The following is a 23,174-nucleotide window of genomic DNA, read 5'->3' as shown; positions in this document are numbered from 1 at the left end:
TTGCCACAAGCCACTTGGGAGACACACCAAACATGTGGAAGAAGGTGCTCTGGTCAGATGAAACCAAAATTGAACTTTTTGGCAACAATGCAAAACGTTATGTTTGGCGTAAAAGCAACACAGCTCATCACCCTGAACACACCATCCCCACTGTCAAACATGGTGGTGGCAGCATCATGGTTTGGGCCTGCTTTTCTTCAACAGGGACAGGGAAGATGGTTAAAATTGATGGGAAGATGGATGGAGCCAAATACAGGACCATTCTGGAAGAAAACCTGATGGAGTCTGCAAAAGACCTGAGACTGGGACGGAGATTTGTCTTCCAACAAGACAATGATCCAAAACATAAAGCAAAATCTACAATGGAATGGTTCAAAAATAAACATATCCAGGTGTTAGAATGGCCAAGTCAAAGTCCAGACCTTACAGCTGTAATCGCTGTTTGCAAGGAGGAATGGGAAAAATTTTCAGTCTCTCGATGTGCAAAACTGATAGAGACATACCCCAAGCGACTTACCTTTAGCTGCGATTACAGCTGTGGCGCTACAAAGTATTAACTTAAGGGGGCTGAATAATTTTGCACGCCCAATTTTTCAGTTTTTGATTTGTTAAAAAAGTTTGAAATATCCAATAAATGTCGTTCCACTTCATGATTGTGTCCCACTTGTTGTTGATTCTTCACAAAAAAATACAGTTTTATATCTTTATGTTTGAAGCCTGAAATGTGGCAAAAGGTTGCAAAGTTCAAGGGGGCCGAATACTTTCGCAAGGCACTGTATGTCCAGGTCCCTGGCCATCTGATGTGTGCATCCAGCTATATGCTGACCTTGCTATCTGATGTGTAGATCCAGCTATATGCCTCAAAGATAAACACAATATCCAGTTTTTATGCAGCTGGATCTACACGATTGATGGCTTGTGATTCTTCTTGACATTAGACTACTTTTAAAGTCTGAAAATGACTTATCATTTGATATTGGAGTGAACAGTCTCTTTAAGGCCTTTCAATAATCTATTCTGTCAGTCAGTCCTCCATTCTTACCCAGTTTGAATGGACTCTTGTATTGACATCAATGTCTACCCTGAGCCTTTGCAGCCTTTCCTGTAGGCACTCACACCCAGCAAGCCTCAGTTTGCTCAGAAAACGTGCCACACAGACGTTTGGGTCGGGGGTCAAAATATATTTGTAGGACCTATGTGACGTCAGAAAGTGGGAACTCAATGCTTTTTACAAGTGTATGGTCTGTTTAATGATGTTCTCCTCAAAGAACAAACAGAGGAGAAACTGTGGCATGTGTAACATGTGGAATGTCTTGCAACACAGAGATTTACAGAAGGAGATTTGGCCTATTCTTAAAATATCAGTCCTAGTCACATTTTCAGTTTAGTTGTATGCTCGTATTTGAAGAACATCATTTAAGGTGAGCCTGGGCTTTCCATCCCTGATACAGGTTGAAAGCATCTCTGTCCTTTTTTTTTTAATCAAAGGCTAATATTCATCTGGTTATGTGGGAGAATCCCCACGCTGGCGCGACGGAGTATGGTTGATTTATCTCGCTGTTTTGGTAGCACTCGGCTAAAGGATTCTGGTTGAAAGAGGACTTCGGCTCCCCATGTCATTTTTCACACCGACTCGAGGAATTTTGGAACTTTTGGGAAGAAATGTCCCTTTCCTCCCCTTGGTGCTGAAACCAACCTGTCAGGGGTGAGAAGTCCCTTCGATTGACTGAACAAGGTGTAGTGGTAGAGACCTGATGTGCCACAGATATTTTGACATGCCTGTATTGCCCGCAAATGTTCCATTTTTAAGGTGCTCCGTGTACAAGATGCATACCAAAGGTAACGAGTCATTTTCAGGATCAGGAGTTCAGGTGGAGCAAAAGTTGTAAGAACAACCTTCGCCACTCACTCACGCGCACGCACGCGCGCACACACACACACCATCCCATCACCCCCAGTCTGATTCAGAACACTCCACCCCGACACCCCCAGTCTGATTCAGACCACTCCACCTCAACACCCCAGTCTGATTCAGAACACTCTACCTCAACACCCCAGTCTGATTCAGACCACTCCACCCCAACACCCCTAGTCTGATTCAGACCACTCCACCCCAACACCCCCAGTCTGATTCAAAACACTCCACCCCAACACCCCAGTCGGATTCAGAGCACTCCACCCCGACACCCCCAGTCTGATTCAGACCACTCCACCCCAACACCCCAGTCGGATTCAGAGCACTCCACTACAACACCCCCAGTCTGATTCAGACCACTCCACCCCAACACCCCAGTCTGATTCAAAACACTCCACCCCAACACCCCCAGTCTGATTCAAAACACTCCACCCCAACACCCCCAGTCGGATTCAGAACACTCTACCACAACACTCCAGTCTGATTCAGAACACTCCACTACAACACTCCAGTCTGATTCAGACCACTTCTTCCCAACACCCCAGTGAGATTTAAAGACATTCTCTGCAGCATGTCATTCTTTAGATTTTTTTACATTTATTTAACTAGGCAAGTCAGTTAAGTACAAATTCTTATTTACAATGACGGCCTACACCGGCCAAACCCGGACGATGCTGGGCCAATTGTGCGCCGCCCTATGAGACTCCCAATCACGGACGGTTATTATACAGCCTGGAATCGAACCAGGGTGTCTGTAGTGATGCCTCTAGTACTGAGATGCAGTGCCTTACATGCTGACCAGACCGGACACGTTGCGTGCGTGAGCGTTGCAAAATAAATGTAGAAATCCATGTTATTCAATTATTGCACCCACACTGCTCATGCACGCCAACGAGCGTCTGCGATGCCAAGGGCTAAAATAGAACTCCTTTCTATTTCTGACGCAGATCGCGCTGAAAGTCCTGCCTCTGCCATCTCCTCATTGGTTATACCCACGTGGGTGATTGAAAGACTAAGTTTTGCCGGTTGTCGTGGTACAAGTGTAGATGCCAATCACCATATAAGTTCAAAGATGAAAAAGCCTGGAAGGAGGAGAGATGACTATAAATGATTTGGTTGGCCGTTTTATGTGTGGATTAATTGTCGGAGTAGAAGACCTTATGCATTTCAGGTCAAATTAACAACTCAATGTTTATATCCCAGTACAAATTAGCTAGCAACAGCAAGCTAGCTAAATAGGACAAATTAGCTAGCAAGTGCAAGCTAACTAGCTAAATTGCCATACATGTTTAATGATTTTCGACCTGTCCCCAAATTAATGTCATTGGTTCAGAGTTTGTTTTGATATTTTAACCTGCGTGTCGTGATCGCGTTTGGTGTTGGGGACAAAATCAATGTATGCACGATGGCGCACACACGTAGCCGGTTTGTGTTCCGTGTTAGACAGCTGCGCCACTCTGGAGTCTTATTGTGACATACAACTGAAGTCGGAAGTTTACATACACTTAGGTTGGAGTCATTAAAACTAGTTTTTCAACCACTCCACAAATTTCTTGTTAACAAACTAGTTTTGGCAAGTCCAACAATTGTTTACAAACAGATTATTTCACTTATAATTCACTATATCACATTTCCAGTGGGTCAGAATTTTACATACACTAAGTTGACTGTGCCTTTAAACAGCTTGGAAAATTCCAGAAAATTATGTCATGGCTTTAGAAGCCTCTGATAGGCTAATTGACATCATTTGAGTCAATTGGAGGTGTACCTGTGGATGTATTTCAAGGCCAACCTTCAAACTCTGTGCCTCTTTGCTTGACATCATGAGAAAATCAAAAGAAATCAGCCAAGACCTCAGAAAAATTGTAGACCTCCACAAGTCTGGTTCATCCTTGGGAGCAATTTCCAAACACCTGAAGGTACCACTTTCATCTGTACAAACAATAGTACGCAAGTACCATGGGACCATGCAGCCGTCATACCGCTCAGGAAGGAGACGCGTACTGTCTCCTAGAAATGAACGTACTTTGGTGCGAAAAGTGCAAATCAATCCCAGAACAACAGCAACAGATCTTGTGAAGATGCAGGTACAAAAGTATCTATATCCACAGTAAAACCAGTCCTATATCAACATAACCTGAAAGGCTGCTCGGCAAGGAAGAAGTCACTGCTCCAAAATGCCATAAAAAAAACAGACTACGCGTTTGCAACTGCACATGGGGACAAATATCGTACTTTTTGGAGAAATGTCCTCTGGTCTGTTGAAACAAAAATAGAACTGTTTGGCCATAATTACCATTGTTATGTTTGGAGGAAAAAGTGGGAGGCCATCCCAACCACGGGGGTGGCAGCATCATGTTGTGGGGGTGATTTGCTACAGGAGGGACTGGTGCACTTCACAAAATAGAGGGCATCATGAGAAAGGAAAAGTATGTGGATATATTTAAGCAACATCTCAAGACATCAGTCAAGAAGTTAATGCTTGGTCGCAAATGGGTTTTCCAAATGGACAATGACCCCAAGCATAATTCCAAAGTTGTGGCAAAATGGCTTAAGGACAACAAAGTCAAGGTATTGGAGTGGCCATCACAAAGCCTTGTCCTCAATCCTATAGAACATTTGTGGGCAGAACTGAAAAAGCGTGTGCGAGCAAGGAGGCCTACAAACCTGACTCCGTTACACCAGCTCTGTCAGGAGGAATTGGCCAAAATTCACCTAACTTATTGTGGGAAGCTTGTGGAAGGCAACCTGAAACATTTGACCCAAGTTAAACAATTTAAAGGCAATGCTACCAAATACTAATTGAGTTTATGTACACTTCTGACCCACTGGGAATGTGATGAAAGAATTAAAAGCTTAAATAAATCATTCTCTCTACTATTATTCTGACATTTTACATTCTAAATATAAAGTAGTGATCCTAACTAGTAGTGACTAAATGTCAGGAATGTGGAAAACATAGTTTAAATGTACGTATTTGGCTAAGGTGTATGTAAACTTCCGACTTCAACTGTGTGACAACACTAAAGTGTGGACTTTTTTCAAAATGTGTGTTTTTTCAGGAGGGGTTTTGTTGGTGTACCACAGGTTATGATTATATTGCATTTGCATGTAGGGTTGCAAAATTACATTAATCGTGGTGGGAAGATTCCCAGAATCAGGAGCGAATTCGGATTCCTCCAACCACGATTTCTGGTAAATCTGGAGATTTTGGGTAAGTTACTGAATTTTACAACCCTAATCACATATAGTGATACTGTGTAAATGTTCTGAACCTTCTCAAGAGACATTTCACAACATTATAGTCTTCACCATGCTATTGATCTGCTCCCAGGCGCCTATTGGCCGAGGCGGCCCTCCAGAAGCTGGACCTGAAGACGGCTGAGCAGGCTTTTGTCCGCTGTAAGGACTACCAGGGCATCGAGTTCGTCAAGAGCCTGGGCAACCTGCAGAGCGAAGCCATGAAACAGGCCGAGGTGGCGGCCTACTTCGGCAGGTTCGAGGAGGCCGAGAGAATGTACCTGGACATGGATCGCAGGTAAGGTGTTGGATGTTGTGCTTTACGTGTATGGCTTATGCTAAGTATTGAAGACACTAAACAGTAAAGGATACCCTTGTTTTTTGTTATGTTTTAGAATGTTAAAGCAATGTTCACTTGTTGATTAAAGTTGGTAAAATGGTGTTGAAGTTTTTCACTATTGACTTAACTTCCATGATGTAATGCTGTCCTAATATGGATGCTGTACCTTACAGCTAACGACAGATAACATCTCTCTCTTTAGGGACCTGGCTATCAGCCTGAGGATTAAGCTGGGGGACTGGTTCCGCGTCCTTCAGCTCCTGAAGACGGGATCAGGTGACTGTGACGATGCCCTGCTGGAGCAGGCGTACAATGCCATCGGGGACTACTTTGCAGACCGACAGAAGTGGTACGGGCCTTTCACTTTTTATATTTCAAGATGGTGAATGGTATTTTACCCCTTTTTCTCCCCCAATTTCATGATATCCAATTGCGATCTTGTCTCATCGCTGCAATCCCCCAACGGGCTTGGGAGACACGAAGGTTGGGTCATGCATCCTCCGAAACATGACCCGCCAAATTGCGTTTCTTAACACCCGCTCGCTTAACCTGGAAGCCATCTGTTTGGTGAAATACTGTTCAACTGATGACCTAGGTCAGCCTGCAGGCGCCCGACCCCGCCACAAGGATTCACTAGAACACGATAAGCCAAGTAAAGCCCCCCGGTCAAACCCTCCCCTAACCCGGATGTCGCTGAGCTAATTGCGCTGCAGTGCCTCAGAACGCTGCGCCACTCGGGAGGCCATCCTTGCACGTGTGATTCTAGACAACAGAACAGAGTCCAGTGGCCTGCCAGGATCCTTTCCCTCAGCATTTTGTCTCTTATGTTGACATTTAAAATTTTGACACTTGTGGTTTCATAATATCGTGTGAGTGTACTAGTATTGTAGTCTGCAAATGCTTTGTTGCCAATGTTCGTCTCCAGGGTTAATGCGGTCCAGTACTACCTTCAGGGGCGCAACCAGGAGAGGCTGGCAGACTGTTACTACATGCTGGAGGATTACGATGGACTGGAACGACTGGCTAGTTCTCTACCGGAGAACCACAAACTGCTACCGGTGAGGGCTGTAGAAAAGAGAGGACATGAGATACGTGTCCAGTAGTGCTTTTATACCTACGTTACAGTTAAAAAAGCGAGTGCAGGGGCCACTTCTTGTCCTCAGTATTCAATGAGGTCTGGAGGGCCGCACTGAAAATTAGTGCTATTTCATCGCCATTAAAATGTGCAAAAACATAGTCCTCTATCCATTGTTTAATTGTTTTGGGAATGTTTGAAGTTTCTCTGATTGTTAACGAGCTGGATAGAGTGAAGAGACTATAAATGTCTGTCTGCCACCCCTGAGCTAGTGTTTTGTGTTGGTTCTCCACTTTCTCTGACTCACCTCTCCTACCCGTCCGTCTAGCTTCCATCAGCATGTCAATAAATACAGTGTGTTTAGTAGGTTTCTACCACAGTTGGGGTCAATTTGGTTTTCATTTTTAACCCAATCAATTCAGGAAGTGATACCTGAAATTCAAGAACAATGGGCAATTTTCAATTGATTAATTGAATTTCACTTCCTGACTAAATGGACTCAAATCCATAAATATCTCCTTAACTTTAAAGGCTTCAATTGTAATTTCCCCCATTCAGCCATTTCCACGTGGACAAAGAAAACCTTTCCCCCTCATCTATCTTTTATGTTTGCACGTCGTAGGACATCGGCCAGATGTTTGTCACCGTAGGCATGTGTGAGCAGACTGTGAACGCCTACCTGAAGTGCAACCAGCCCAAGGCTGCTGTCGACGCCTGCGTTCATCTAAACCAGGTGAGAGACGGACAAACGAGACGGTCCGAGACCTCCAGAGGGGCTGTGGTTCTGAGCTTAGGACAGTTTATCTATTCAGTGCTGATTCCAAATTGGAAAGTGTAAACTGGCAGTCCCCGCTGTCCTCCACCAACTAGGTTTTGACATCACTACACCAGATGATATCACTGCACCAGTGGCAGACCACAGTAGGTCTTTCTGTTCTGAGGATTTGCACCGTCAATTCTTTTGTCATTGCACTGTGAATGGTTTTTACTACTGAAGTGTGTTTTTTCAGATGTCTTCGGCATGAGCACGACAGACATGAGCAACACTATTTTCTTTAATGTGCCACGTTTCTTTTGAGGCATCATACTACTTTGCTGATTTTGAGTGTAACTGAAGCTTGGCATCGTAACAGAATTGCTTGATGTAAATGTGACCAGGAGAGAAGTTTTAGGATATGTGATAGATCATTTAGCTCAAGGCAGTTTATTAAAAGCATGTTATTTTGGCCACAGTTTTCCTGATACACATGCTTTAATCATGATACTTTTCTCCCCATTTCCTGTTGTGTTGAAAACCACGTATGGCCAGGACCTCCAGCATTAGGCTCACACCAATAGCTTTTAAATTATCTTTTAACTGGTTATTTTTTTCCAAAGCCCAAACATATTGTTTTTTCAATCTAATTTCTACATATTAGAAAATATACAGTACCAGTCAAAAGTTTGGACACACCTACTCATTCCAGGGTTTTTCTTTATTTTTAGTATTTTCTACATTGTAGAATAATTGTGAAGACATCAAAACTATGAAATAACACATATGGAATCATGTACTAACCAAAAAAGTGTTAAACAAATCTAAATATATTTTATATTTGAGATTCTTCAAAGTAGCCACCCTTTGCCTTGATGACAGCTTTGTACACTCTTGGCAGGCGTGTCCAAACTTTTGACTGGTATTGTATATTAAACTATTATTTATTCACAAAACATACCAACATATCACAATTACCCAACAACAAAACACTACTTTCCACACCACATGCAAACACAAAGACACAACATTGTTCTGACTCACACTTATACATTCATATCAGGTGCATTTATTAGTTCATAACTGTTTCTGCTTTTTCACAGTGGAACAAAGCTGTGGAGCTGGCCAAAAACCACAACATGAAAGAGATCAACTCTCTTCTGGCCAAGTATGCCTCTCACCTGCTGGAGAAGAACAAGCCTTTGGAGGCCGTGGAGTTGTACCGTAAAGCCCATCATTTCCTAGAAGCAGCTAAACTCATGTTCAAGGTACTGCCAACGATTATGCCTTAACACCATGCAAAGTCACATTCTTGTTTTGAAGTGGCTTCTGGCGTTAAGAAGGCAAATGTTGGAATGTAATTGGTAGGGCACACATAAAGGGACATGATCAACCAATAGAAAATCTGCAACACTTCCAATGATGAATACCACACTTCACCACTACAGTAAATACCCACACTTCACCACTACGGTAAATACCCACACTTCACCACTACAGTAAATACCACACTTCCCCACTACAGTAAATACCACACTTCACCACTACAGTAAATACCACACTTCCCCACTACAGTAAATACCACACTTCCCCACTACAGTAAATACCACACTTCACCACTACAGTAAATACCACACTTCACCACTACAGTAAATACCACACTTCACCACTACAGTAAATACCACACTTCCCCACTACAGTAAATACCACACTTCACCACTACAGTAAAATCTAATATTTATCTTCCAATTCAGTCCTTAGCTAATAACCTTCAGAGGTATTTAACTATATTGTGCCTCGGAATGGATTAGACAAAGACCCCTGGCTGAGCTCTTATTATTCTCCTGTACACTGGTGTCAAGAGACTCATCTGTCATCTGCTGTGTTAACTTGTCAGATAGCGGATGAGGAGGCTAAGAGGAGGACCCGGCCATTGAGGGTGAAGAAGCTGTATGTGCTGGCAGCCCTGCTAGTGGAGAACTACCACAGCCAAGTGAAGACCTCCCAGCAGAACAAGGCCAAAGGGAAGACGTCAGAGGTATACAACCCACACAGTCATTAAGACATACAATCCTTTAGTTCATTGTGGTTTGTTGGCTGCTATCAAATCAAATGTTATTTGTCACATGCTTTGTAAATAACAGGTGTAGACTAACAGTGAAAGGCTCACTTACGGTTGCTTTTCCAATAATAAAAGCTATTTAATGCTAACAGTAATGTAATTTACAATTTGTTGGAGTTGTTGGCTACAAGGGTCTGATTTATATAGTGTTTACACCAGTGCAAAGGGAGCTCTTGTTATTTTCCAAAAGTGAATACAGATTAAGCATATCAATAGTTTGGTGTGTAATTCCCCTCTGATAACAGTAAATTCCCCTCTGATAACAGATGTATTGATACTATAGCTTGGTCTTTAATTCCCCTCTGATAACAGATGTACTGATACTATAGCTTGGTCTTTAATTCCCCTTTGATAACAGATGTACTGATACTATAGCTTGGTCTTTAATTCCCCTCTGATAACATATGTACTGATACTATAGCTTGGTCTTTAATTACTGATACCTTGGTCTTTGATAACAGATGTACTGATACTATAGCTTGGTCTTTAATTCCCCTCTGATAACATATGTACTGATACTATAGCTTGGTCTTTAATTCCCCTCTGATAACAGATGTACTTATACTATAGCTTGGTCTTTAATTCCCCTCTGATAACATATGTACTGATACTATAGCTTGGTCTTTAATTCCCCTCTGATAACATATGTACTGATACTATAGCTTGGTCTTTAATTCCCCTCTGATAACAGATGTACTGATACTATAGCTTGGTCTTTAATTCCCCTCTGATAACAGATGTACTGATACTATAGCTTGGTCTTTAATTCCCCTTTGATAACAGATGTACTGATACTATAGCTTGGTCTTTAATTCCCCTCTGATAACATATGTACTGATACTATAGCTTGGTCTTTAATTCCCCTTTGATAACAGATGTACTGATACTATAGCTTGGTCTTTAATTCCCCTCTGATAACATATGTACTGATACTATAGCTTGGTCTTTAATTCCCCTCTGATAACAGATGTACTGATACTATAGCTTGGTCTTTAATTCCCCTCTGATAACAGATGTACTGATACTATAGCTTGGTCTTTAATTCCCCTTTGATAACAGATGTACTGATACTATAGCTTGGTCTTTAATTCCCCTCTGATAACAGATGTACTGATACTATAGCTTGGTCTTTAATTCCCCTCTGATAACAGATGTACTGATACTATAGCTTGGTCTTTAATTCCCCTCTGATAACAGATGTACAACAGTGTTCATTCATCAGCCACTCCCTTCTCTTCCTTCAGGCTACATCTGCTCTAGCTGGCCTGCTGGAGGAGGACGCCACCTCCTCAGACAACCGCATGGTGGACAGCGCCTGGCGTGGGGCCGAGGCCTACCACTTCTTCCTGCTGGCTCAGAGGCAGCTGTACGAAGGCTACATGGTGAAAGCCATGAAGACAGGTACCCCTCTCTCTCTATATGTTACATTTTCTATCCTTCTTTCTTCTCTCTGCTGTTCCTGACAACCTTCTCGCGTCACCAGGTATGAAGAGACGCGGCAAATAACAAAGACAGCCCTCTCTTTTAACAAGTGTCTATTAAAGGGTATGTAGGCCTATGCCTTCTCCGAGGTATGACTGTGCCCGTAACCCTTTCTCATTCACCCTTGAGGGGGTGTACTTTTTACTAGCCCTCTGTTCATACATTCAAACTGTTAAATCACTCTGTAGCTCAGTTGGTAGAGCGTGGTGTTTGCAACGCCGGGATAAGTGGGTTCGATTCCTGCGACCACCCGTACGTAAAATGCTTTGGATAAAAGCGTCTGTTAAATGGCACATCATATTTCTTATTTGATTGTTTATCTCCACGCTTTCTGAAGGCACACAAAATAAGCAAACTAAATCTCAATGGAGACCATGACAAAAGCCTATACCGGAGTAAACGTCTGTATTTATTAAGTCCACCTTGATAGGTTTCTTTTTTTTTTAGGAGCTTGGTTTAACTGAACAGGTTCCTGTATTCCCTTCCAATAGGTGCACTTCTTTGCAAGGCTTTGGAAAACCTCCCTGGTCTTTATTTAATTTAATTAGGCAAGTACGTAACAGTTCTAAACTGACATCTCTTAGAGGAGGGAACGCGACACCCTGTTATATCTCAACTCCCCGTGGAGTGAAAAAGTATGTGATCGTAGGTGCGGGGAAGGATGACAGAGGCAGAGAAAAACAGAGACTGTTCTGCCTTATTATTATTGGACCATGCTGGTCATTTATGAACATTTGAACATCTTGGCCATGTTCTGTTATCATCTCCACCCGGCACAGCCATAAGAGGACTGGCCACCCCTCATAGCCTGGTTTCTCTCTAGGTTTCTTCCTAGGTTTTGGCCTTTCTAGGGAGTTTTTCCTAGCCACCGTGCTTCTACACCTGCATTGCTTGCTGTTTGGGGTTTTAGGCTGGGTTTCTGTACAGCACTTTGAGATATCAGCTGATGTACGAAGGGATATATAAATACATTTGATATGATTTGAAATACAGTTTACAGGGAATTTATTATTCCTTCACACGGTAATGTGGGAAAAGGGTCTGGATGGAACCAAAGCAAAGAAAGTAAAAGTTAAGAGTCCCCTCTCCTACCTTACCTGCCTTCCTACTTCTAACCTAACCTTTAGCACCACCTGGTGCACTTACCAAAATACAGGGGGTGGTCCGCCCAGGTCTTACTTAGTGTGCATAGACAGATTAAATACTACTGGTTATGTATGCCCGTAGGCCTCTCGACTAAACACTCCCAAGGTGCATTCCCCTTCCCCCCCTGGGAACAAATTACCAATAATTTACGTGAACAATTTAAATGAACCAAAAACACTAAGTCCTATTGGCATACACATACCTCGGAAGGAGCGGCTACAAAATAATAGCCACAAAACCTTTACTGACCGCCACAACAATCAACACAGGGCATACAAAGAAGCTCTTTTCCCCGGGGAAGGAACACTGGCTTTTATCCAGCTGGAGAAGGAGTTGGTTATTGCAGAGACCGCTGTATCCCCTGATGAGAGGGAGGGTTCAGAGCTCCAATCAGCAATGGGGCTGACCAATCAGGTACTTCAGGAATCCAGGAAACCATTTCCTGAAATACACACACATACAACATAACAAGTTAACAAGAACACACACATATAACGTAACAAGAACAAATTCTTATTTACAATGACGGCCTAACAAAAGGCCTCCTGCGGGGACGCGGGCTGTGATTAAAAATAAAAATATATATAAGTATAGGACAAAACACACATCACAACAAGAGAGACAACGCTACTTAGAGAGAGATCTAAGACAACAACATAGCAGGGCAGCAACACATGACAACACAACATGGTAGCAACACAACATAACAACGACAACATGCTAACAACACAACATGGCAGCAACACAAAACATGGTACAAACATTATTGGGCACAGACAACAGCACAAAGGGCAAGAAGGTAGAGACAACAATACATCACGCAAAGCAGCCACAACTGTCAGGAAGAGTGTCCATGATTTGAGTCTTTGAATGAAGAGATTGAGATAAAATGAAGAGATTGCGATTATATCTGTGTTTGAAATTCACCGCTCGACTGAGGGACCTTACAGATAATTGTATGTGAGGTTACAGAGATGAGGTAGTCATTCAAAAATCATATGCAACTCATTATGTGACTTAAGTACATTTTTACTCCTGAATATATTTAGGCTTGCCATAACAAAGGGGTTGAATACTTATTGACTCAAGACAGTTCAGATTTTTATTTGTAATTCATTTGTAAAAACTTCAAAAAAAACTTTGTTCCACTTTGACGTGACAGTGACACAAAATCTCAATTTAATTCATTTTAAATTCAGACTGTAACACATTAAAATTTGGAAAAAGTCAAAGGGTGTGAATACTTTCTGAAGGAAATGTATTCAGGGTGTGATTAGCTTGGTTTAGCTGAACAGGTATATGTATTCAGGGTGTGATTAGCTTGGTTTAGCTGAACAGGTATATGTATTCAGGGTGTGATTAGCTTGGTTTAGCTAAACAGGTATATGTATTCAGGGTGTGATTAGCTTGGTTTAGCTGAACAGGTATATGTATTCAGGGTGTGATTAGCTTGGTTTAGCTGAACAGGTATATGTATTCAGGGTGTGAGCTTGGTTTTAGGTATATGTATTCAGGGTGTGATTAGCTTGGTTTAGCTAAACAGGTATATGTATTCAGGGTGTGATTAGCTTGGTTTAGCTAAACAGGTATATGTATTCAGGGTGTGATTAGCTTGGTTTAGCTGAACAGGTATATGTATTCAGGGTGTGATTAGCTTGGTTTAGCTAAACAGGTATATGTATTCAGGGTGGGATTAGCTTGGTTTAGCTAAACAGCTATCTGTATTCTAAGGGTGTTTGCGGAATGTGGTCACATGTCAGTTTCTTGGAAAATAGTTGTGTAGGTTACCTATTCATGTATAAATTACTTGTACAATGTTTTACCAGCACTGACCTTAACCCTTGTGTTGTCTTAAGGGTCAAACATGACCCGACACTGTTTAACAGCAGAGAAATGCCCCTAAATTATATTTTTTCAACAAAAAATTTGATGTCTTTTTCTAGAGTGACCCCAACATTAGAAAAAGTGAAACATCGCCTTGTTCATATTTCCATGAAAGCTGTACACCACCAGGGTACAAAGATTATTTTTTGACCTGGTAGTTATAAAGAAATGGACTGAGGTGGCACAATGTCACGTGTTACAATTTCTTCACTTCTTTTGAACTCAGCCAGCAGCTCCTGAAGAGGAAGATCACCATGGTTGGCACAGTTAGAAAGAACAAGCCTGAACTCCCCCCTGCACTCCTCGCAACAAGGGGGAGTGAGGCCTTCTCATTAAAGTTTGCCTTCACCCCCACCACTACTCTAGTTTCTTACCTCCCAAAGAGGAACAAGAATGTGGTCCTCCTGAGCACACTGCACAAAACGGCTGAGATCGTTGATCGTGAGGACAGGAAGCCAGCCATCATCCTGGATTACAACCACAAGAAAGAAGGCGTGGAAAACCTGGACAAGGTGATTGGAACTTACAGCTGCAGGAGGATGACTGCCCACTGGCCCCTGGTCAGCTTCCATAACATCATTGATGTGTCCTCATACAATGCCTTCATGATATGGAACAAGATCAACCCGACCTGGATGCCTGATAAGCAGAACAAGAGGAGGGTGTTCCTGGAACAGCTGGGAAAGGCACTTGTAACACATTCAATGAAGGGAGCGCCTCCCCTGTACAGCAGCCTCTGCAGCGCTTGTGAAAGCTGTTCAGGGGGCTGAATCTTGTCCTGATCCACCTGAGGCTGCAGCTGGGGCAGGCAAGTGGAGGAGATGCCAATTATTCCCCCCAAAGGACTGTAAAACAAATACTATGTGCTGCACATGTGAGAAATGTATCTGCAAAGTCCATGCACATACACTTGCATATTGTTCTACATGTGCTAATTAGAGTGGATTGATTTGTTCTTCACGTTTTTGTTTTGTATCTATTATCTTATTTTATTCTTATTTATTGTTGTTGTTTATACACCTTGTGGGTGAGGGCAATGGTTTTTAAAAAAATGGGAGAAGACTAGTATTTTGTAGTTGAATTCCTCATTTTACAGCATATAAGAATATATCACTATGTTGCCAAAAAAGTAAGACTGTTATTGTTTCCCTTCAATAAAATTAATTAAAAACTACTTTCGGCACATTTCTGCTACTTGCTTAGGCTATACAAGTGCTATCTTTTTCTAAAAAATAAATGACTACACCTATGCAGTACCTTTAGCAATATTAATAGTAATAATAAACCTCTACTTTAGTAAAGAAAACAATTATGATAGGTGTGTTGTAATAAAAACAACTAGTGTCCACTGATTAAATGCAGTCTTTCTGCATTGTGAAGAGGGGAAACCCTCAGATATTCACAGTTTTGTGATGAATGACAGGTTGTTTCTTCATGCAAAATAGATTTGGGGTTTAAAATTCAATTAAGCTGCTATATTTTAGGGGTTTAGTGAAGGCGGGTAAAAAAAATGTTTACCCTAAGGACAAGGGGAGTCCTATACACAAGATGTTAAAATGAACTGTAAATACTCAACTAATCTCCCCTCCAGCTCTCCACCTACGGGACTACGAGGACATCATCCCAGTGGTTGAGATCTACTCCCTGCTGGCCATCTGCTCGTCAGCCAACCGGGCTTTCAGTACGTGTTCCAGAGCTTTCATCAAGCTGGAGTCCCTGGAGAGCCTGAGCCCTGAGCAGAGACAGCTCTACGAAGACCTGGCTCTGGAGATCTTCACCAAACACAGCCCCAAGAACAACCACATGTCTGGACTGGACAACGCTCCTGAGGGGTGAGGGCCATGACCACTGCATTACAGGCCTGGGTTCAAATAGAATATATATTTCACTTCTTATGGATCAAATCCCTTTAGCGTGATCGATTTGACAACATGAAATCACATGAAATCACACATGCAATACACCAAATTAAAGCTACACTTGTTGTTATTCCAGCCGCAGTGTCAGATTTCTAAAAGGCTTTACGGCGAAAGCAAACCCTGCTATTATCTGAGAACAGCACCCCATCAAACAAACACAGACAATCATAATTCAACCCGCCAGCCGCGACACAAAACTCAGAAATAAAAATATAATTCACGCCTTACCTTTGACGAGCTTCTTCTGTTGGCACTCCAATATGTCCCATAAACATAACAACTGGTCCTTTTGTTCGATTAATTCCGTCGTTATATATCCAAAATGTCCATTTATTTGGCGCGTTTGATCCAGAAAAACACTGGTTCTAACTCACGCTACATGACTACAAAATATCTCATAAGTTACCTGTAATCTTTGTCCAAACATTTCAAACAACTTTCGTAATACAACTTTAGGTATTTTTTAACGTAAATAATCGATAAAATTTAAGATGGGATAAACAGCGTTCAATACCGGATGAAAACAAAGAAAGCATGTTTCAGGTCGTGCGCACCAAATCATTAGAGTGCACCTGGAGTGACACAGGAAAATAACATGGCTACTTATTTATTTCTCTAAAGAAAAACATCAACCAATTTCTAAAGACGGTTGACATCTAGTGGAAGCTATAAGGATATTTCAAGGATATTTCAATTAAAATGGCCTTGCCATAGAAAACCAATGGGAAATGGATTGACCTCAAACAAAAAAATTCCATGGATGGATTGTGCTCGGGGTTTCGCCTGCCAAATCAGTTCTATTATACTCACAGACTTTATTCAAACAGTTTTAGAAACTTTAGAGTGTTTTCTATACAAATCTACCAATTATATGCATATCCAAGCTTCTGGGCCTGAGTAGCAGGCAGTTTACTTTGGGCACACTTTTCATCCGGATATGAAAATAGCACCCCCAAGCCATAATTAATGAATATTTTAGCTGTGCTTGATAGAGCTTGCCTGCCGGCTGGCTTAATGGGTGAGAGCGAAACCCTGTCCATCTTGAACCCTGGTCTGGACTGCTAAACCCTGTCCATCTTGAACCCTGGTTTGGACTGCTAAACCCTGTCCATCTTGAACATAGATCTGGACTGCTAAACACTGTCCATATTGTACCCTGGTCTGGACTGCGAAACCTTGTCCATCTTGTACCCTGGCCTGGACTGCGAAACCTTGTCCATCTTGTACCCTGGCCTGGACTGCTAAACCCTGTCCATCTTGTACCCTGGTCTGGACTGCTAAACCCTGTCCATCTTGTACCCTGGTCGGGACTGCTAAACTCTGTCCATCTTGTACCCTGGTCGGGACTGCTAAACCCTGTCCATCTTGTACCCTGGTCTGGACTGCTAAACCCTGTCCATTGTGTACCCTGGTCTGGACTGCTGAACCCTAGTCTGGATTGCTAAACCTTGTCCATCTTGTACCCTGGTCTGGACTGCTGTACCCTGTCCATCTTGTACCTTGGTCTGGACTGCTATAGCATGGTCTGGACTGCTAAACCCTGTCCATCTTGTGCCCTGGTCTGGACTGCTAAACCTTGTTCTTCTTGTACCCTGGTCTGGACTGCTAAACCCTGTCCTTGTACCCTGGTCTGGACTGCTAAACCTTGTCCATCTTGTACCCTGGTCTGGACTGCTGTACCCTGTCCATCTTGTACCTTGGTCTGGACTGCTATAGCATGGTCTGGACTGCTAAACCCTGTCCATCTTGTGCCCTGGTCTGGACTGCTAAACCTTGTTCTTCTTGTACCCTGGTCTGGACTGCTAAACCCTGTCCTTGTACCCTGGTCTGGACTGCTAAACCTTGTCCATCTTGTACCCTGGTCTGGACTGCTGTACCCTGTCCATCTTGTACCTTGGTCTGGACTGCTATAGCATGGTCTGGACTGCTAAACCCTGTCCATCTTGTGCCCTGGTCTGGACTGCTAAACCTTGTTCTTCTTGTACCCTGGTCTGGACTGCTAAACCCTGTCCTTGTACCCTGGTCTGGACTGCTAAACCCTGTCCATCTTGTACCCTGGTCTGGACTGCTAAACCCTGTCCATCTTGTACCCTGGTCTGGACTGCTGTACCCTGTCCATCTTGTACCCTGGTCTGGACTGCGGTACCCTGGTCTGGACTGCTAAACCCTGTCCATCTTGTACCCTGGTCTGGACTGCTGAACCCTGTCCATCTTGAACATAGATCTGGACTGCTAAACACTGTCCATATTGTACCCTGGTCTGGACTGCTAAACCTTGTCCATATTGTACCCTGGTCACGACTGCTGTACCCTGTCCATCTTGTACCTTGGTCTGGACTGCTATAGCATGGTCTGGACTGCTAAACCCTGTCCATCTTGTACCCTGGTCTGGACTGCTGCAGCCTGGTCTGGACTGCTAAACCCTGTCCATCTTGTACCCCCTGGTCTTGAACTGCTAAACCCTGTCCATCTTGTACTCTGGTCTGGACTGCTAAACCCTGTCCATCTTGTACCCTGGTCTGGACTGCGAAACCCTGTCCATCTTGTACCCTGGTCTGGACTGCGAAACCCTGTCCATCTTGTACCCTGGTCGGGACTGCTGTACCCTGTCCATCTTGTACCCTGGTCTGGACTGCGGTACCCTGGTCTGGACTGCTAAACCCTGTCCATCTTGTACCCTGGTCTGGACTGCTGAACCCTAGTCTGGACTGCTAAACCCTGTCCTTGTACCCTGGTCTTGACTGCTAAACCCTGTCCTTCTTGTACCCTGGTCTGGACTGCTAAACCCTGTCCATCTTGTACCCTGGTCTGGACTGCTAAACCCTGTCCATCTTGTACCCTGGTCTGGACTGCTGAACCCTAGTCTGGACTGCTAAACCCTGTCCTTCTTGTACCCTGGTCTGGACTGCTAAACCCTGTCCTTCTTGTACCCTGGTCTGGACTGCTGTAGCCTGGTCTGGACTGCTGAACCCTAGTCTGGACTTCTAAACCCTGTCCTTCTTGTACCCTGGTCTGGACTGCTAAACCCTGTCCATCTTGTACCCTGGTCTGGACAGCTGTACCCTGTCCAACTTGTACCCTGGTCTGGACTGCTGTATCCTGTCCATCTTGTACCCTGGTCTGGATTGCTAAACCCTGTCCATCTTGTACCCTGGTCTGGACTGCTAAACCTTGTTCTTCTTGTACCCTGGTCTGGACTGCTAAACCCTGTCCTTGTACCCTGGTCTGGACTGCTAAACCTTGTTCTTCTTGTACCCTGGTCTGGACTGCTAAACCCTGTCCTTGTACCCTGGTCTGGACTGCTAAACCCTGTCCATCTTGTACCCTGGTCTGGACTGCTAAACCCTGTCCTTCTTGTACCCTGGTCTGGACTGCTAAACCTTGTTCTTCTTGTACCCTGGTCTGGACTGCTAAACCCTGTCCTTGTACCCTGGTCTGGACTGCGAAACCCTGTTCTTCTTGTACCCTGGTCTGGACTGTGAAACCCTGTCCATCTTGTACCCTGGTCGGGACTGCTAAACCCTGTCCATCTTGTACCCTGGTCTGGACTGCTAAACCTTGTTCTTCTTGTACCCTGGTCTGGACTGCTAAACCCTGTCCTTGTACCTGTCCTTGTACCCTGGTCTGGACTGCTAAACCTTGTTCTTCTTGTACCCTGGTCTGGACTGCTAAACCCTGTCCTTGTACCCTGGTCTGGACTGCTAAACCCTGTCCATCTTGTACCCTGGTCTGGACTGCTAAACCCTGTCCTTCTTGTACCCTGGTCTGGACTGCTAAACCCTGTCCTTCTTGTACCCTGGTCTGGACTGCTAAACCCTGTCCATCTTGTACCCTGGTCTGGACTGCTAAACCCTGTCCATCTTGTACCCTGGTCTGGACTGCGAAACCCTGTCCATCTTGTACCCTGGTCTGGACTGCGAAACCCTGTCCATCTTGTACCCTGGCCGGGACTGCTAAACCCTGTCCATCTTGTACCCTGGTCTGGACTGCTGAACCCTAGTCTGGACTGCTGAACCCTGTCCTTCTTGTACCCTGGTCTGGACTGCTAAACCCTGTCCTTCTTGTACCCTGGTCTGGACTCCTGTAGCCTGGTCTGGATTGCTAAACTCTGTCCATCTTGTACCCTGGTCTGGACTGCTGTATCCTGTCCATCTTGTACCCTGGTCTGGACTGCTGAACCTTGTCCATCTTGTACCCTGGCCTGGACTGCTAAACCCTGTCCATCTTGTACCCTGGCCTGGACTGCTAAACCTTGTCCATCTTGTACCCTGGCCTGGACTGCTAAACCCTCCTCCTTGAACATAGACCTGGACTGTTGTACCTCTGATAGCTACAGTTAAACTCTCTTTTTCTCTCTCTCTCTCTTTCCTTTTCTCTCTTTCTCTCTTTTGCTCTCTCTCCTTTCTCTTTCTCTCTCTCTCTCTCTCTGCTGATCATCAGGGATTACTAATATACATTGTGGTCATTTCCCCTTGTTGGAGAAAGCCCTGCACGGGTTCCAACTGTGTCTTGTGTAATTGCTCTGTCCAAGTAATATAACAGGACTATGGCTGTCTCATTGTAGTACTTACCTAGTTAAATGGTAATTACCTGATCATTCTACACTTGGGTTTATTTTTAGCTTCAGTGACACAAGCATCCCTGGGTAACAATTGGTACTATGTAGATACTGATTGAGTTGAATCCTTTCAGGTAAGTACCAGATAGTATTCATTGTTGCCACATAGTTTCTTAGTTAGTACTATATACATACCAGGAAGGTACCAGCTTTAACCGGTAAAACAAAGTATTAGCAAAACGTACACTGTTCCACATGACAGGCCTGTAGTTAGTAAAGCTTCATCTTCTCCAACCATCATTCTGTTCTCTTCCAGGGCTGAGGGGAAGCTGCCCACCTGCATCGTGACCGGCTGGACCATCTCAGAGTACCAGTTCTGGATGTGCAGCGTGTGTAAGCACTGTGCACTGGAAAACGAGATTGGCAGCCACAACTTCTGCCCTCTGTGCCACAGCTCGCTGGCATAAAGTCCAAGATCTTTAAGTCAATCAGTACTGCAAACTTTTGAGTTTCCAAGGATAAGCCCCAAGAACAGGGCATGTACGACGCATACATTGGCTCACACTACACTCAGGCTAACTAAATACGGTGCCTTCAGAATTAATTTATAGCCCTTGATTTATTCCACATTTTGTTGTTACAGCCTGAATTCAAAATGGATTAAAAAAAAATCTCACCCATCTACACACAATACCCCATAATGACGAAGTGAAAACTGGTTTTTAGAAATGTTTGCTAATTTATTGAAAATGAAAAACAAAAATATCTAATTTTACATAAGTATTTACACCCCTGAGTCAATACTATGTAGAAGCACCTTTGGCGGTGATTACAGCTGTGAGTCTTTCTGGGTACGTCTCTAAGAGCTTTCCACATCGGTACTGTGCAACATCTGGCCATTTTTTTATTTATTCTTCAAGCTCTGTCAAATTGGTTGTTGATCATTGCTAGACAACCATTTTCAGGTCTTGCCATAGATTTTCAAGTAGATTGAAGTCAAAACTGTACCCCGGCCACTCAGGAACATTCAGTGTCTTCTTGGTGAGCAACTCTCGTGTAAATTTGGCCTTGTGTTTTAGGTTATCGTCCTGCTGAAAGATTCATTAATCTCCCAGTGTCTGGTGGAAAGCAGACTGAACCAGGTTTTCTTCTAGGATTTTGCCTGTGCTTAGCTCCATTTCTTTTTTTTATCCTGAAAAACTCCCCAGTCCTTATCGATGACAAGCATACCCATAACATGATGCAGCCAGCACTATGCTTGAAAATATGGAGAGTGGAACTCAGTAATGTGTTTTATTGGATTTGTCCCGAACATAACACTTTGTATTCAGTACAAAAAGTTAATTGCTTTGCCACATGTTCTGCAGTATTACTGTAGTGCCTTGTTGCAAACAGGATGCATGTTTTGGAATATTTGAATTTCTTCTTTTCACTTGGTCAATTAGGTTAGTATTGTGGAGTAACTACAATGTTTTTGATCCATCCTTTTCTCCTATCACAGTCAATTAACTAACTGTTTTAAAGTCTCCATTGAACTTATGGTGAAATCTTTGAGCAGTTTCCTAGCTGTCCGTCAACTGTATCTTTGTAGTGACTGGGTGTATTGATACACCATCCAAAGTGTAATTATTAACTTCACCATGGTGAAAGGGATATTCAATGTCTGCTTTTTGATTTTAAACCATCTACCAATAGGTGCCCTTCTTTGCAAGGCATTGGAAAACCTCCCTTGGTCTCTGGTCTTTGTGGTTGAATCTGTGTTTGAAATTCCCTGCTCGACTGAGGGACCTTACAAATAATTGTATATGTGGGTACAGAGATGAGGTAGTCATTCAATAGTCATGTTAAACACTATTATTGCACATAGAGTAAGTCCATGCATCTTATTATGTGACTTGTTAATCAAAGTTTTCCTCCTGAAATGATTTAGGCTTGCCATAACAAGGGGGTGAATACTTATTGACTCAAGACAGCTGTTCATTTTTTTATTGATTTGTAAAAATTTCAAAAACATAATTCCGCTTTGACATGATGGGGTATTTTGTGTAGGCCAGTGACCAAAAAAATCTTAGTTTAATCCATTTAAAATTCAATCTATTACACAACTAAACGTGGAAAAGTCGAGGGGTGTGAATACTTCCTGAAGGCACTGTAATTCCGTCCTTATTGTAAGTGTATTGGAGATCTGTGTATCTGACACACACCATCCATGTCAGCCAGTCCAGTAGTCAGTACTTCATTTGTTTTGCATAACAAATGTATTGATTATGGATTGGCATGGGGTGTCAACATGATGGAGCTCTGTCTATTAGATGAAATACTTCAAATAGATACAGAGCTCAAAGTGTTATTATATTAATCCATTTATTTAAACTCATTTTCCATTTATCACTAAGGTTTCCAGGGTGTTTTTTTAATGTTCATGTGGTTTGCTACATTTGTTTGTTGACAGTACATATCACACATCTATTTTTTTTTTAAACTCTTAAGCAGTGATGTTCTCTTAATTTTAAAGGTTTTAAAGACTAAAATGTTTTTGTGACATGTCGACGCATTACACATTTTGTGCAACTGGTTTCATAAAACTGTTACTCTTCATTTTTACTGAACAAAATATTGAAAAGGGACCAATTTTAGTATATACTGTCTTTACATAATTACATGGAATGTCATTTTATATTGATAAAAATGTATATTAAAAATGTATATTAAATTAAATAACATATGAGTCTTTTTGTT

The 23,174-nt window shown here is 42.9% G+C and overlaps 1 protein-coding gene across 2 annotated transcripts in view; it reads left to right on the top strand.

Moving 5' to 3' along the window:
* Positions 1 to 21,609, top strand: part of wdr35 (WD repeat domain 35) — a 45,859-nt gene extending 24,250 nt beyond the window's left edge. For both annotated transcript variants that reach the window (XM_042330217.1, XM_042330216.1), the window contains 9 exons: positions 5,250 to 5,453; positions 5,698 to 5,844; positions 6,421 to 6,553; positions 7,193 to 7,303; positions 8,428 to 8,592; positions 9,222 to 9,362; positions 10,691 to 10,847; positions 15,550 to 15,790; positions 20,752 to 21,609. In XM_042330217.1, the coding sequence (XP_042186151.1) occupies positions 5,250 to 5,453; positions 5,698 to 5,844; positions 6,421 to 6,553; positions 7,193 to 7,303; positions 8,428 to 8,592; positions 9,222 to 9,362; positions 10,691 to 10,847; positions 15,550 to 15,790; positions 20,752 to 20,902 (1,450 nt within the window). In that variant the 3' untranslated portion in view covers positions 20,903 to 21,609. The remainder of the gene's footprint in view (positions 1 to 5,249; positions 5,454 to 5,697; positions 5,845 to 6,420; positions 6,554 to 7,192; positions 7,304 to 8,427; positions 8,593 to 9,221; positions 9,363 to 10,690; positions 10,848 to 15,549; positions 15,791 to 20,751) is intronic.
* Positions 21,610 to 23,174: the final 1,565 nt, after the last annotated feature.

The sequence above is a fragment of the Oncorhynchus tshawytscha genome, linkage group LG11 (genome assembly GCF_018296145.1).
Source record: "Oncorhynchus tshawytscha isolate Ot180627B linkage group LG11, Otsh_v2.0, whole genome shotgun sequence".
In the NCBI taxonomy this organism is placed as follows: Eukaryota; Metazoa; Chordata; class Actinopteri; order Salmoniformes; family Salmonidae; genus Oncorhynchus; species Oncorhynchus tshawytscha.
Note: the sequence above shows the minus strand (reverse complement) of the source record. Positions and strands in the feature narration are given on the sequence as shown.